Genomic DNA, 15,443 nt, shown 5'->3' on the forward strand with positions numbered 1-15,443 from the left:
TGCATTAGCTTGATTGGATTGTTCAGAGACTGTAAATGTTGCTATGGTAACACAACACAAGCTGAATCTCTGCCCAAGGGTCGTAGATCAATGCAAACAACTGATTATCCTTAATATGCAGGTTCAGTACCATCTAATTCTCTTAACCAGTATCTAAATTAATGAAGTGTTAGGTGGGACACAACACAGTAATATAGGTTCCGGTATTCTTTTGTAGCAGTGAATGTAAGCTAAAGTCATATTCAGAAACCAAACATGTTATTTCGTCAGAAACTAAAATAAGCCTAACTTAATGATATAGCATTTGCAGATGAAAGGATAAAGGGGTACCGTATATTGTACTTGCCAAATAAGCTTTCACAAGGATAAACAGTGTTTCATGTTTCCGAGCGACTTTTTCGTCATTCATTAATACTTGAATGTAGACATGAAATGCTACGTTAATTTTGTCAATGACCCTGTCTTTGTATGATACTCTGACTAAAAGCTAAACCGACTTCTACGTATATTGAATCTAAATGATATTGTACTGTTGTAAGCAACACCTCCATTCACTTCACCAAATCCCCACAACAACACGCAATCTTTTGATATTTTACGCGTGATAATGCTAAAGTGTTTTAACTTGTTTAAGTAGAAAATTCGCTGATGTACGTAAAATGCAATATTTCTGATCGGCTGAACCACAAACTAAGCGTGATAACTGAACTATTAGAAGCTGTGCTTTTCAAGGCTCCTGGTAACGCCATGGAATCCACACCATTCATATCCATGCCATCAGCAGACGATGAAGACGACGAAGAAGGTGCTAAGAAAAGCTTACACCAAACGATACATTCTGCTGGTGTATCTTTGCAGTCGCTGTTTTGGCACATATTACATGCTTTACACCAACGAAATGCTGCTAGCATGGTATTAACGCTATTACATATTGTTAAGAACATATGATATGTTCATCTGAAATACAATAAAACATATGTTCAGATAGAAAATCTAATTACCTTTTGATTGCTTAAGGCTTATCATATTTATGCATTGGCCCTTAATAATAATCTTATTAGACAGAACGTCTGAATATATTCAATGAAGCACCTTAAAATATCAATGGTGGGCATATGCTGTACAGTTTCCAATTAATCGCGTCATCAATTTTGAATCATATAAGCTTTCTAGGTACACTGTACTGTCCTTGATCCACTCTCTAGCTGTCTTTTGCCTTCGTTGACAAATTTAGATCCTTAAGCTTTCCGATTATTAGCGAAAGTATCAGACACTTAGATCCCCTGCATATATGTGGAGGGTCACTATTATATTCACTATATATTTACCATAGCTTTTGGCATATAGTAGATACATTCCCTCTGTTTTTCATATTAGCCTTATTAGTCGTTTCCAAATGTGCCAAACGTTTGCAAATGGAAGATTAATCGATAGAGCACTGTTATGGGTATTCATCATTTGGATAAGTGGCAAACGCTCTAAATGAACGACTTTCCAAAAAGCATGGACCATTCGTCCTGTAAATATGTGCCAAACGACCCCTGTCCTATTAGTGGCCTTACAAAGTAATAGTATTTTAGATACATTGGAAACAGGAAGAAGCACTGAAAGGTAAATAAATGCATAGGGATTTCCAAATTTAAATATAACAAAACTCGTGTATTTTGACTGTCAGCTCAGGTTGGCATGAAACAATGATCGATTGCCACACAAATATTATAATTTACACTGCTAAAATGTACGAATAGTATTTTATGCAGCAATCAACTAATAGTTACTTTCAATAGTGATAGCAAACAATAACACAAGACAACACAAGACAAATCTAAAAGAAACTTGTGTAGAGTAAAACTATTACGTTTAACATATTCTCGCAAAACGCTATTTGTATTTGTTTGTGTTTCGATAGGTATCATCAATGGCAAATTAAGTAGGTATCATTTATCTTCCAAAAGGCTGCTGATGAATGATTTAATGGGGCAAATATTGATTTTTGAAGGCCATACCTATTAAGAAAGCTTACCGATGAGACACATTATGGAAGCTTTTACAAAGTAATGGATAGAATGCTTGTCAGATAAATTACAAATGATTTCAGATCGCCCCTGGGTACTCAAGACTACACACAGCGTTAATACCCAAAGGATAGCTGTGAAAGCTGGACACTATTGAACCTTGCCATTTATCCTTTTTCATGTCATATCCATAAAACTTACTTAGAGACAACGGGAATTCGATATTGCTTAAAATTGATCCCCGAGGCAAGTGACATCAGAGTGTGAATATCTCGGGCTTCTGTTCCAATCTTCAATGATCTTAAATTGATGTGGTCTTGACATTCCATCAAAATAAATGAACCTTTACAAATGAAACTACTTTCTTGTGGTAAATAGAATAACCATCTCTAGACCATAGATTCAACAACGTAACACAATTTATACAAACACATAACAAACCAATGGGTATGTATATTAATAACTCAATCACGCACAGTGCGTTTGTTTTCTCTAAACTAAGTAAATCACCTTTTAACAACATGATGACGTGAACATGAAATATGGTTTCCATTAGTGTGTAGGCTATATGCCAAGTTGACCATAAGAATTATCCTATGACTTTCTTTCTCCTTAATTTCAGTCTGAGGAAGCGGAAAATTGACATACACTAATCTTATATAAGGATAGTCTCTTAACCTGCTCAGCTATTTCAATAATATTCTTTGTACACTTTAAAATTGTGTTCACATTTAGAGCACTCTTTCATAGTCATTTTTGAAACACTTTTTGAACGCTTAAAAAGCGTTCAATTTCATAGTGTTCAGACATTGTTAACACCACCGTTCTATTTTGAACACCAATTTTCATTCTCTTAATGCTAGCGTTTCCCACCCTCATTCATATAGAAAAAGCGTAGTGTTCAATGCTTGAATTCACGAGTATCTTCAAAATTGATTGCGTTTATGCCATCAAACAGTAAGTGTTCGACTGTAAAACTTGTGAACACAGTGATGGACATGCAACGAAATGTGTAAAGAATGGAACACTTCATGAACATTAGGAGTTACAATATAGAAACCTTGAAAAATCGGGTGTTCAAACTTCAAGAAACCAAATTTTTCTATGTTTTTCTCGGTGTTTGATGTCTGGACGCAAGTTTCTTCTTCGATGTACGAAACGTTCATTCTGCATTTCATGCAGTGTCCAAACTTTAACCATTGCAATAGCTAGGCATCAAAGAAAGAGCACACTTCAAATTATTTTCAAAAAGGTAAAATTTATAGGAATCACTAAAAGGTTACTATAACATGTTCAAATTAATCTTATTACGAAGTTGTGAGCAAAAGTCAAAATGAAATAAAGGAAATAAATAAACAGTCACGAATACATTTCCGAATCCACTGTTTTGAAATTTATCTGTACTGTGCCTCTGCTATCACAATTACTTATTATACATATGTGGTCCTGTAACAGGGTCAAACCTTTAAAAAGAAAACAGATTGATAGATGTGCATGTCAATTATTCGGAGATGTTCCTTTAGGCTAAGGTCAGAGTAACAATCGTTATAATGGGCTGCAAGCAAAGAGTAAAATATGTTTGTTTTTCGTGTCTATCATATAAATAGCAAATAAACTCATTACTATATGTATGGCCTTTGTATACTATAGACATTAAGGGCAGAGTAAGATAGAGTGACAAAAAATATTTTCGGACCCATGTTTATCATGGTTTTTGTTACTTGATGTGAACCCTCATAACGAAATTTTGATCATTACTTATTACACTACTGTACTGTACTTGGTTGATTCATTGTAATATTGTTATTATTATTACTCATATTAGATTGTATTACAATACTATTATTTGTAATGTATATTTCTTCGTATTATTATTATTATTATTATTATTATCATTATTGTCGTTGTTGTTATTATTATGGTTACATATATTATTAGTACATATATAACCAACACCAATAAACATAGTAACCCTTTCAATAAAAATATTAAAGTGACTGTTCAAAACTGAAAATGCACTTTAAATGCATTCTTCGTCATATCATTAAGAGCTTTTCTTCGGGAAAACTTTAGGGCATGCTAATTTGTAATTTTGAAACTTTCTGCAAAAATTCTGGCTTATCAAATTCACTGTTTGGTTACCATGGTGACCATTGAATTCACTTTTGAAAATGTTTTTGTCAAGGCGGAACTTTTATGTAACTATGATATAGGTAGGCAGAAAAAGTAATTTTCTTATTTTCTTCATTTTCGCGTTACCATGGCATCAATGAAATTCCGATGGTGCACTTCGATTCACCACTTGAAGTAACCAATGTATTCATATACTTGCTTGATCAGGGAATTTCATAGTATATTTTTCTATTACACAATTTTGGTTACCATATTAACAAAAAAAATAAAAGTAAAATTATTTCATTTAATGCTGATCATGGGATAATTATAGTATGGATGAATGTATTACGTAGACATGAGTACTGGTTTTGAAATAGCCAATCTTTCAGTAATTTCCCCACGTATTGTCTAGTTGAAACGGTTTGGGCCCGTGTTACTATGGCAACCATAATTTCGGGTCATAAGATTCTTTATGTATTGTAGGGGAAGGGCGCATACTATCTGTTTGTATATTGCCATTTCGTCATATTATTATTATTATTATCATCATCATCATCATCATCATCATTAATTAGTGTAGTATTGTTATAACTATTATCATTATCATTAATAATATTATCACCATCAATAATAATGACCTCAATTACCACGTCCAATTCAACTCAGCTGTGTTTGACATCCGCTACGAAATACACCTGGGCATGTACATTGAATACCAGAAGTTTAACATTGTCTTGCTCACTTACCTTTCAGAAGGTGGACATTTAGCACGTCATGGCCAAGCTTCGTGCATATTTTGTTGACTTTAGTAAAAATAGACCTAGAAATATATTCGAAAGAGACGAACATTTTGCCAAATTAAATGTTATACCATGTGCTTTGTGCAACCTTTACTTTTGAACACTACCCATAACAGAGATGTGTAGCTCAAGGTGTGTTATTTTTGTACGTCTACTTTTAATGCTGTGAGTTCTAAACTTTAACACTGTGTGTTTACTTAACTGATTTTGAACGCGTAATTACGCTTCCGCTACTTTTACATATTCGAGAAAGAAAAAAAGAAAATTGCAAAAATTATGAAGTCTCGCCAGAAATAGTGGATGCGGAAACTGACAAAAACTTAGTAACAAGACAATATAAAACTGTTCTTCTAATCTGTAATGGCTGTACATCTTATGGGAAGAAAACGATAACACAGAGACCATTAATTTTTGAAAACAACAGAAAACATACCTACCTGAACTAGACACTCACACATGAAAAGAATCTACCTATCCCACCTATTCTAAAATTAAGCGTAGTCAGAACCACACATTTTTTAAAATTAGGCCTTAGATCAAACCACGGGAATTAATTGATGCAGTAGGTGAAAATAACTAATGCCTTTAAAATTATCGATGTGGTCAAAGTGGCAGGGTTGGCATAGACTCCTTACTATTGATTCTTGAATTATTGTCCCTTTTCATGTCTGACAGAATAATAAACCATATATAAAAAAAACAATGTTGTTGGTTGGGGTGGTGTGTGTGTTGGGGGGGGGGGTATTTATGTAGAGAAGATTGACGTAGGGCCACTTTGTAGAAAATGGAATCGGAGGAGGATCACTTCTTACGCAAAGCTTGCCTTTCCCCTTGTAATGACTGAAGGCAATTGTATAGATATTATACATTTGGAATACAAATTGTATTTGGTTTCGAAACAGTGATACATGTAATATAACGTAGAACAAGTGATTGGGTAATTTTCACGTACATTGATTTTACATTTTCTATATCTTTCCTGCTACTTTAAAAAAACATATATTCAACAATACCTGTATATTCGTTTTATATGGATATATTTGTCTCAGACTGTCTGTCTGTCTGTCTGTCTGTCTGTCTGTCTGTGTGTGTGTCTGTCTGTCTGTCTCTCTTTGTCTGTCTGTCTGTCTGTCTGTCTGTCTGTCTGTCTGTCTGTCTCTATCCCTCCCTCCCTCCCTCCCTCCCACTCTCTCTCTCTCTCTCTCTCTCTCTCTCTCTCTCTCTCTCTCTCTCTCTCTCTCTCTCTCTCTCTCTCTCTCTCTCTCTCTCTCTCTCCCCTTGCAGCTTAGATTCGGCTAATCATCGGCTATCTACATGTAGTTTAATGCCGTAAATAGCAGTTATGAATACTAACTAGTAAGACTAGTCTACATACATACTAAGCAGCACATGTTAGTATATAGATTATGTAGGATGTGATAAATGAAGTATATGTCTCATTTACAGTGTTATAAAAAAGTAGACTTTAAGCAATCCTACAAGTAAGTCTTTTAGATTGCACTGTCATCAAAGATACTGTAAAACACACACATTCGTTAAAATTAAAGTAAATGTCTGTATTTGGGGTTTGTAGTCATATCATTCCTATATATTTAGGCTAGGTTTGAAGTCATCATTGAATGCATAACATGTTTTTTCTTTAAACCTTATCTATTTCAAGATATTTTGAAATTGAAAACCAGTTATAATGAAGGCAATATCACCCATTTTAGCTGTTCCCTTAACTTGGTTATCTTTGACAAACACCCCTCAGAGTCTCAGAACACCACTATATTGTTCATGAATTTTTAATTTGAGATATCTGCACCGAATTTGTAATTTCATGAAATAGACCCCCAGAGTATGATCGTTTCTCGTAAGGTGTAATCAAACCATGTACTAAAATAGCCTGTCTCAGATTTGGTTTTGGAACACGTGTTATGACATTATAAAACTTCAGTTCCAGGATAGTGAACAGCTGTATATGTATGTGATAAGAAACAATGGATTACACTCTCTGCCTATCTGTGTCTTTTTGTCAGTTGTTAAGATAGCACATGTTCATTGCTTGTCAATGTATGCTCCCAGTCATATGAAATTTGAAGCACAAGCATTAAGATATTGCACAACTCGTTAATTATGCAAATGGATAAATGAAATTGACAACTATATCATCAAGCGATGATGGACATGTGTGCTGTGTTATCATCAATGCATGTACCAATTTCTATGAAATTTGAAGCTTGCCTTCGCAAGAGATTGCCGAATTACCAAAAATCATTAAATATGCGAATGATCTATTAAACATTTAGCGAAAATGCTTCACTTATCTATATCGAACCCATGTACTTTGATATTTGTGAAATTTGTGAAATTTGAAACGTGCACTCATAAGATATTGCCTAATTACAAGAAATCATTAATTATGCAAATGACTACACCATCAAGCTAAATCGGATAACCAAGTAGTATAAGATACCTTGGTTATCGTCAATTCATGTAATCTATATAGATATAGTCTAATAACTGATAATGGTTAGTTATTATGAATTATGCATTATCATTCATAGGATGTTTACCAAAACCTAATTAGTTTTTTTTATATTAGCATACGGATGATGTTTCATTAGCATTGATGCAGTAGTTATTGAGATATCGGGTCCACAGACAGACAGCGACACACACACACACACGCACACATACATACATACATACATACATACATACATATATATACATCCGAAATCTTACTTGAATGATATCGCTAGTATTTCCTTGCTCTTGTAACTTATAGAATGCTGCTTTGAGAATTACTTAAAGAGTGAGAATCAAATGCTGTAACACATTTTGTTTACCTTCCGTATGGTTGTATTATGCTTTTGTATGTGTATGTGTATGTGTCTGTCTTTTGTATGTATGTATGTATGTATGTATGTATGTATGTATGTATGTATGTATGTATGTATGTATGTCTTTTGTATGTATGTATGTATGTATGTATGTATGTATGTATGTATGTATGTATGTATGTATGTGTTATCATGTTTCTCTCGTCTGAAACACATACCATGTGAATAAGTATGTACACGAAACGTATGTATGTATGTATGTATGTATGTATGTATGTATGTATGTATGTATGTATGTATGTATGTCTTTTGTATGTATGTATGTATGTATGTATGTATGTATGTATGTATATATGTATGTATGTATGTATGTATGTGTTATCATGTTTCTCTCGTCTGAAACACATACCATGTGAATAAGGTCACTTGTCTGACAATTTCCTACTCGAAGTCACATGAAATCTTTTTTAGGTAAGGTTTAAAAACCATGGAGCGGCTTGCACATACAAAGATTTTGACACTTCAAAGTTTATTGAATGATTGCATGTATAATAACATATTCTATAATATACAAGTTTAACATAATTGAAAGGATATGAAAAGACAATATATAGCTAATTTTTCCATGTAAATGACACTTTTTCTTAACTCGAAATCGTTGAATTTTATTCAGCCTCTGAAGGCTATCCAGTGTGTGACCACATAGTAACCTTGATATTATACGCTTATCGGGTGCAAATATGTTTAATCAACAGATCAAATAGCACAACAGATATAGTTACATATTTGACATTTCATAGACGTATACTATACGTACAAACACGAAACGTAAAATTATTCTGTACATTCGTTTATATGACACTATGTCCAACGATATATCAGCACAATAATAGTAACGGCATCAGTACAATACACAAATTGAATGTATAAATTTCGGCTAGCAATGTAATACATATGTATTAAACCACGTACTTGGTGATTTGTGGTGCGTATATGTTATATGTGTGATAAAATAGTATATATAAGATAACATGTAACATTGTTGATATTTGACAAATAAACTTACTGTAATAAAAGATCTGTATATTGTTATATCGATATAATAATGTTACTTGCAATATATAATAATAATCTTTATTTATACTAGATAGTTCTTTAAGTATATAAACACTTGTCTCCCAAGAAGTCCAGTGAGGGTCATCCCTCATTGGTCCAGTGTTAAAGTACATTTATATTTAAGTATATTCTCTCACTTGTGATTATCTTAGCGTCAACACCTAAAGACTAATTGTATTAGAATATCTCGATAGCTCGGGGTGAATTGTAGAATCAGTATGTGTATGATTTCCATCTCAAAGGGTTGTAGTAAAATTACTTAGTTATGTATTTATTGAATGTGCATTAATGTTCTTTAATAAGTATTAGGTACATTTTACGATAATAAATGCAAATAGAAATACAGACGAGATAAAGTAAACGTTACTGCCAATTTAACCATCCTTGGGCCACAGCTATGTGAGACACTGAATCCAGCAACGTCGTTTTAAAATATACAATTACATGTACTTTGTCGTTCAAGTTCATTAACCCCTTTTAATTGTTAAGATTTATCAAAAATTGAAACGACAATTTGAACCAACGAGTTATGTTTCATAAATAACAAACAGTATATTATGTAAGACATTTTGTAAAGTAAGAAATTTCATAAAAGTTATTAACGACTGTATTTCTGTTTCCCTTGTTTCAAGCGAATTGGAATTACAGTTTTACACTCAATGTAGGATAACAGTGGTAGCATGAATCCTTAATGTTGTGTTTAGTTGAAAAAGACAATTTGATACTTTTGACATACATTCACTACAAACGGTGTTGCTTTGGCGTTTCACTCATGTGACATGACATTTTATTACACACACTCGATCAAACACATTCAAATACAAAATAAACAATTATTGATGTATCGCGCACTATGGGGGATGTACTGAGAAGCAGACAAATTATCATGTTGATTATCAGTTGGGAAGTAAACAATTGAAGCCATTAAAATCATGAAGTCCATGTCTTCAGCAGAAGCCTGTGTTTACTGCACTGTAAAATAATAGCAATGCATATCACTTTTTGACATGACTGGGTAAAATATCCGGCTTATGTGTGTTGTGTCTGTTATTGTTATTGTTAGTCTGGAGTTGAAATGTATGGAGCTTTGTGTCAACACATCATGTGCCACATACATGAAACACCAAGGCAACATATTTTTTGTACTATAATAGACCATAACACATAGTAGTGTAAACTTAGTAGTCAAAGGATTTATATTGAAATGGATTTCACATTGCTTTATAGAAAGTATGGAGAGACTGAATGAATGAATGAATGAATGAATGAATGAATGAATGGATGAATGAATGAATGAATGAATGAATGAATAAAAGAATGAATGAACGAACGAACGAACTAATGACTGACTGACTGGCTGACTGACTGACTGACTGAATAATTTGTGTGGTTAATGTTCCATTATTATAAAACCAAGCCACATTAATAACATTGGCTTATACTAGATACTATAGCCACATTTACAGCTTATTTCAGGATAGTCACTTCCTTGGACTTCATTAGTATAGCTTAGGAAACGCTTTGCTTATTGGTATTAGGTTTTTATAAACTGAAAAAGTATCTTACGTAGCAAAAACTCAAAATGTTCAAATTGGTCTTATCTATGCATGACCCAATTTGATGTTTCGTCTTTGACTTCATAATTACGCCACGAAGAATTGATTTTCAATCTAAATTGATTATGAAGGACCAAGGAAGTCTAAACAACAACTTTAGTTTAAAGATTAGCGTCTGTGGTTCCAAGTTTGCCAGTTGTCCGTGTGGCATTTTTCGTATAGCTGACGTTGAGAGCACCACCATTGATGGTCACTTTGAAGCAAAACATTTTGCTTAGGAGACAAAGAGACTCACGTCGAAAAGTCTCATTCAGCAGGTAAAATACCACGGTGTTCATAACGCAACTGCTCATGGCGATGGCTTCTACGATGTAATATCCCGTCATGTTGTTATTCCTTTCCAGTAGGATGCCTGCGTTGAAGTGTACAGCCGTATTGTAAGCATAGTAAGGCCCCCAGCAAAGACATAAGGAGGCAACCACAATTATTAACATACGAATCATTTTCTTGCGGCCACCACAGACAAGCTCCCTTTGACGAGGTGTGGAGTTGCCTACATTTGGTCTAAACCAGACCTTCCTGACAATCATCCAATAGGCAACAGCCATTGTTACCATGGGTAACAGATACTCAAATACGGTTAGAAATAGCATGTATGCTCTTGACGCCGTCACGTTTCCCCAGAATTCACCACAGTATGTGATTGGATTACCATCACGATCGATTGCACGGTCAGTCATCTCAATGTTCATTGCTGTAGGTATACTGATGACTGACGATACCAACCAAGTTAACACGCATATCAAGACGACACAGTTCTTTGACAAGCGAGGTTTCATTGGGTTGGTAATAACGTAATACCTGCAGAAGAAAAAAGTATATCAAACAATTATTTAAAATAAGGTCGAAGTAACAGAAGTCGTGTACAGTCGAAAAGGTTGGAGATTTCAAGAAAACAATTGGTTGCATTTGCCGGAATCAGGCCCGTTGCCCCCCCCCCCCCCGGACCAGTTGCCTCCGGGTCTTTTAGAACCGCATTTACCATGACAACATGCTTTATGTGATTAATATAGAGTATTTTCGGGACTAAATACAAGATCAAGTTGTCTCAATCATAATAGTTTTCCGCAATACAAACCAGACTACGAACTAAAACCTCTGAAATACACTACTGTATTTGTAACCGGTGCAGGACAATACTCATCCATTTTCACAAAAAGAGAAACTTGAAGTATGTCTCGGACTCATGCCGACATTGTAGTTGTATAGGTAATATTTCAATACAACCACAATAGTTTAGTCCTAAACCATATATCTAGATTTGATTTTAATTCACGTCTATTCTGAATGCTACTTACATAGTGTTTATGCACAGTAGACTATTAACTTATAACTTTTTGCGTGTGAAGTGACAAGGTATTCACATGCTGTTCTCTGATCAATAGCGCCACCTCATGCTGAGGTGGAACATTACTATCGTTGTTCATTATGGCCGTTGCCTTGCCAACACTGTTATATATTAGGAAAAAGTTAAGAGTCGTTCATTCAAGATATTGGGAAAGATAAAATGAAACAATTTAATGATAAACTTCATTGAATTCGGTGAGAACATGAATGTTGGGGTTAATAAAATTACTACTCCGTTAGTTGAGTATCTAGCGACGCGGCCTTCTGAGCAAACCTTTTAAGAACTTAAGTACCACTAAATATGATTACTGCTATAAGATCTTTAATCGGCGATTCTGAATACATGTGTTATATGTCCTTCGAAATGTTATCATCAAAGTCCATTTACAGACCTTTCTAACGATAACTCGTTTATAGGCTGATCGTGATTGATCAAAGTTATGGTCATTGTAACCATTGCCTACACATGAACAGGTATGTATAGTCTCTGTCAACAAACAGTATCCGAATCGTCTATTGCGCAATATTATATCAATGAGGACATGTGACGTATACGCACAGGTATGTATGTATGTATGTATGTATATGAGTGCGCGCACGTGTGTGTGTGTGCGTGTATGTATGTATGTATGTATGTATGTATGTATGTATGTATGTATGTGTATGTATGTATGTATGTATGTATGTATGTATGTATGTAAGTATGTATGTATGTATGTATGTATGTATGTATGTATGTATGTATGTATGTATGTATGTAAGCAAATGTGGTTTACTTCACGGCCAGCGAAGTGGTAATAACTGGAAAAGGAATACAACAACTGTTAATACACAAGTGGCAATCCAAAATGCACCCATACCAATATGCGTTCGCAAACAGCCATAGACATATCCTGGATATGACACAAACATTGAAAACTCTGCTAACAACAAACAAGTTAACAAACTCATCAATGATTTTAAAGATACTATCAACAAAACAGACGCATCAATGTTACCAACCTTTGCGAAACTATCTGCATTAAATGTGATGTGTATGTCAAAACTTAACTTTTACTACCCGAATCTACATTTCAGAGAAAAGAATTAATGTAAAGGAAATCGAAGACACAATCGTAGGCTATGCTAGGCATTGGCTTGAGTTGAACTCATCGTCAATAAGATCGTTCTTTGTCACAGCAAAGTCATTTATAGGAGAACTGGGGTTAATTAATCCACATATTATGTTCTATGCCAGACACCTGTCATACTATGTATTGCTCTCAACAATGATGACCCAAACGTGCGTCATGCAGCCCGTCAATCACTGTCATTACATATGCAAAAACGGAAAGCTACCCTAGCAACAGACGTCACCAATAACTTTGCAGGATTTACCCTTGACGACAGAGGCAACCTTGTAAAACACTTCGGGGTAAATTGGCCCAAATCGCAATGGGTCAGTTTTAATACTTGAAATGTGTAAACGGGAAGACATATCTTTGCTAAAAGTGGATGAGATCTACATCTTGGAATTGCATATCGACAAAGGTTTCATTAACATTCAAATCAGCTAGATCTTTCTACTCTACATACACACAGCATAGTTTACAGCAACAAGCAGCATATGTAAAGGCAATGTCACAGGGGCGAGTACTTCAGGATGCGGGAAAGACCAACGACTCCTTGTCAGCCGCACACCTGAATAATCACAACATCGACGACAAACTAAGACCCTTTGTAGCGAGAGGTCGATTACAACTACTCCAGTGTGAAGGCCTCGTGTCCATGCACTACCCAACTACATATACAAAATCATGCAAAATATGTCGACATCCATCAGAAACAGAATACCATACGCTATTAGTTGCATACAATTCCAGAAACTGTATCAACAAAGACATAATCGAAGTTAATATAATATATAAGAAAATCCAAGATAGTAATGCTGATAATGAGACATACACAGACATTCTGTTAAAACCCACACTGTTTGACTCTAACGACGAAACATTTCAGCACCAACACACGCTTCCGGACATTGTTGTCATTGACAAACAGAACAAAAACAGTTGGTTGATAGAAACCGCAATTCCATTCGATATCGCGATGCACATATTTCGAAATGTTATGTCACTAAGTTTGAGAAATACTTCCCACTATCAATGGAAATAAAGAACTAATGGTTTCGTACTGAAGTTATTGTATTAATAATAGGAAGCCTTGGCAATATTCACTACAGACAAGTACAATAGCAGACCAACCATACCAGGAAAAGACGTCAACTTAAAACAACAAACAAACCAAACCAGCGAATGAAGTATACCTTGGTTTTTCCATTGGATTTCCCTTTTTCATGAACTACTTTCTAAATTTATATCGGCTGGCAGTCCAGAGAAAGATTTGTTTTTATAGATACCTCTAGTTTGAAAACAGCGGTCAATCATTGATTATAACTGGCAATCGAAGCAATTCAATTTTTTTATTAGTTTCTTCTGTTATCATTCTCACGCAGTTTGTCAGAAGTGGTTTATTGATTATCATTGATTATTATTGATTTACCAAGTGTGTTCTTAACACCTGTTGCACCATTCGTGTATTAGACCTTTGTCCATGATTCGTCAGATCGAACTGGTGCGTTTTCAATCCAGTCATATTGACGATTGAAAATTAAAAGTTCTTGTACTATCGTTCAATAATTATATCGACTGATTGTGAAGTGTTTTGGTTCCTATTGAAACAGCGCCGCCATGCTTGTTCAATTTGATTATTGATAAGTGTTAATGCATTGTGGGAACTGTTCAAGACCGGTAAACGATTGTCTATACTATCATAGACGTGGAGTGAGATTACCAACGTCTATGGCTAGCATGTATGTTTCTTGAAATTTTTGTTCGAAGGCATTGTGCCTATCTATTGGGCACGTTCATGATAAAAGTCGTTTACGTCCCGTTAGCTAGTCTGTCCACAGCGCGGAGCTGTAGCTGTGACTGTGCTAGTTCTCGCAGTACGTGCTGCAGACGAAAACTAACACAGGCATACAGCGCTACATTGTGGACAGGCTAGCTGATGGATTGCAAACACCTTTTATCCTGAACTCGCTCATTGTCCATGGTAAAATGGTAAAATTATTCCATTTAATGCTCAACACTGAATTATGGTGTGTATCAACGTTTGATTTAAAGTAGATGAGTAAATATTATTACACAACTTGGTTACCACGGTAACCAATCCACAAGTGGCAAATTACTTCATTTAATACTCAACATTGAATTATGGTATGTATAAAAGTTTTATGTAGATATGATAACTACTTTTGAAATAACACTTTTAGTAATTTTCCCATGTAGTGACATGGGAAAGTTGTTGTCTCCAGGTATTGCTGTTTTTTATATAATATGATATAATATAACATAATTATTAGTTTCCAGTATTTTCACTTGTAAAGTGTGAGTTGTTAAAAAATAACCCAACCTTGAATATTATGATGTAAAATTTATCACACGTGCTGAGAAAATAACAATATAAAATAGATCAGATGGAGTTCCCCAAGGAATAACAAATATGCCGACCCCAAAGTGTAAATACACCCATTCTGCTGCGGTTTGTTGAGATAATGGTTGTTAC

General features: G+C 34.7%; 1 protein-coding gene across 1 annotated transcript in view; it reads right to left on the bottom strand.

Annotated features, from left to right (window-relative positions):
- Positions 1-10,591: 10,591 nt before the first annotated feature.
- The window catches only part of LOC144439317 (prokineticin receptor 2-like), a 40,349-nt gene continuing 35,497 nt past the window's right edge, over positions 10,592-15,443 (bottom strand). The window contains exon 2 of the mRNA XM_078128597.1: positions 10,592-11,291. Coding sequence (XP_077984723.1) covers positions 10,592-11,291 — 700 coding nt within the window. The remainder of the gene's footprint in view (positions 11,292-15,443) is intronic.

Source organism: Glandiceps talaboti, chromosome 8 (genome assembly GCF_964340395.1).
Source record: "Glandiceps talaboti chromosome 8, keGlaTala1.1, whole genome shotgun sequence".
NCBI lineage: Eukaryota > Metazoa > Hemichordata > Enteropneusta > Spengelidae > Glandiceps > Glandiceps talaboti.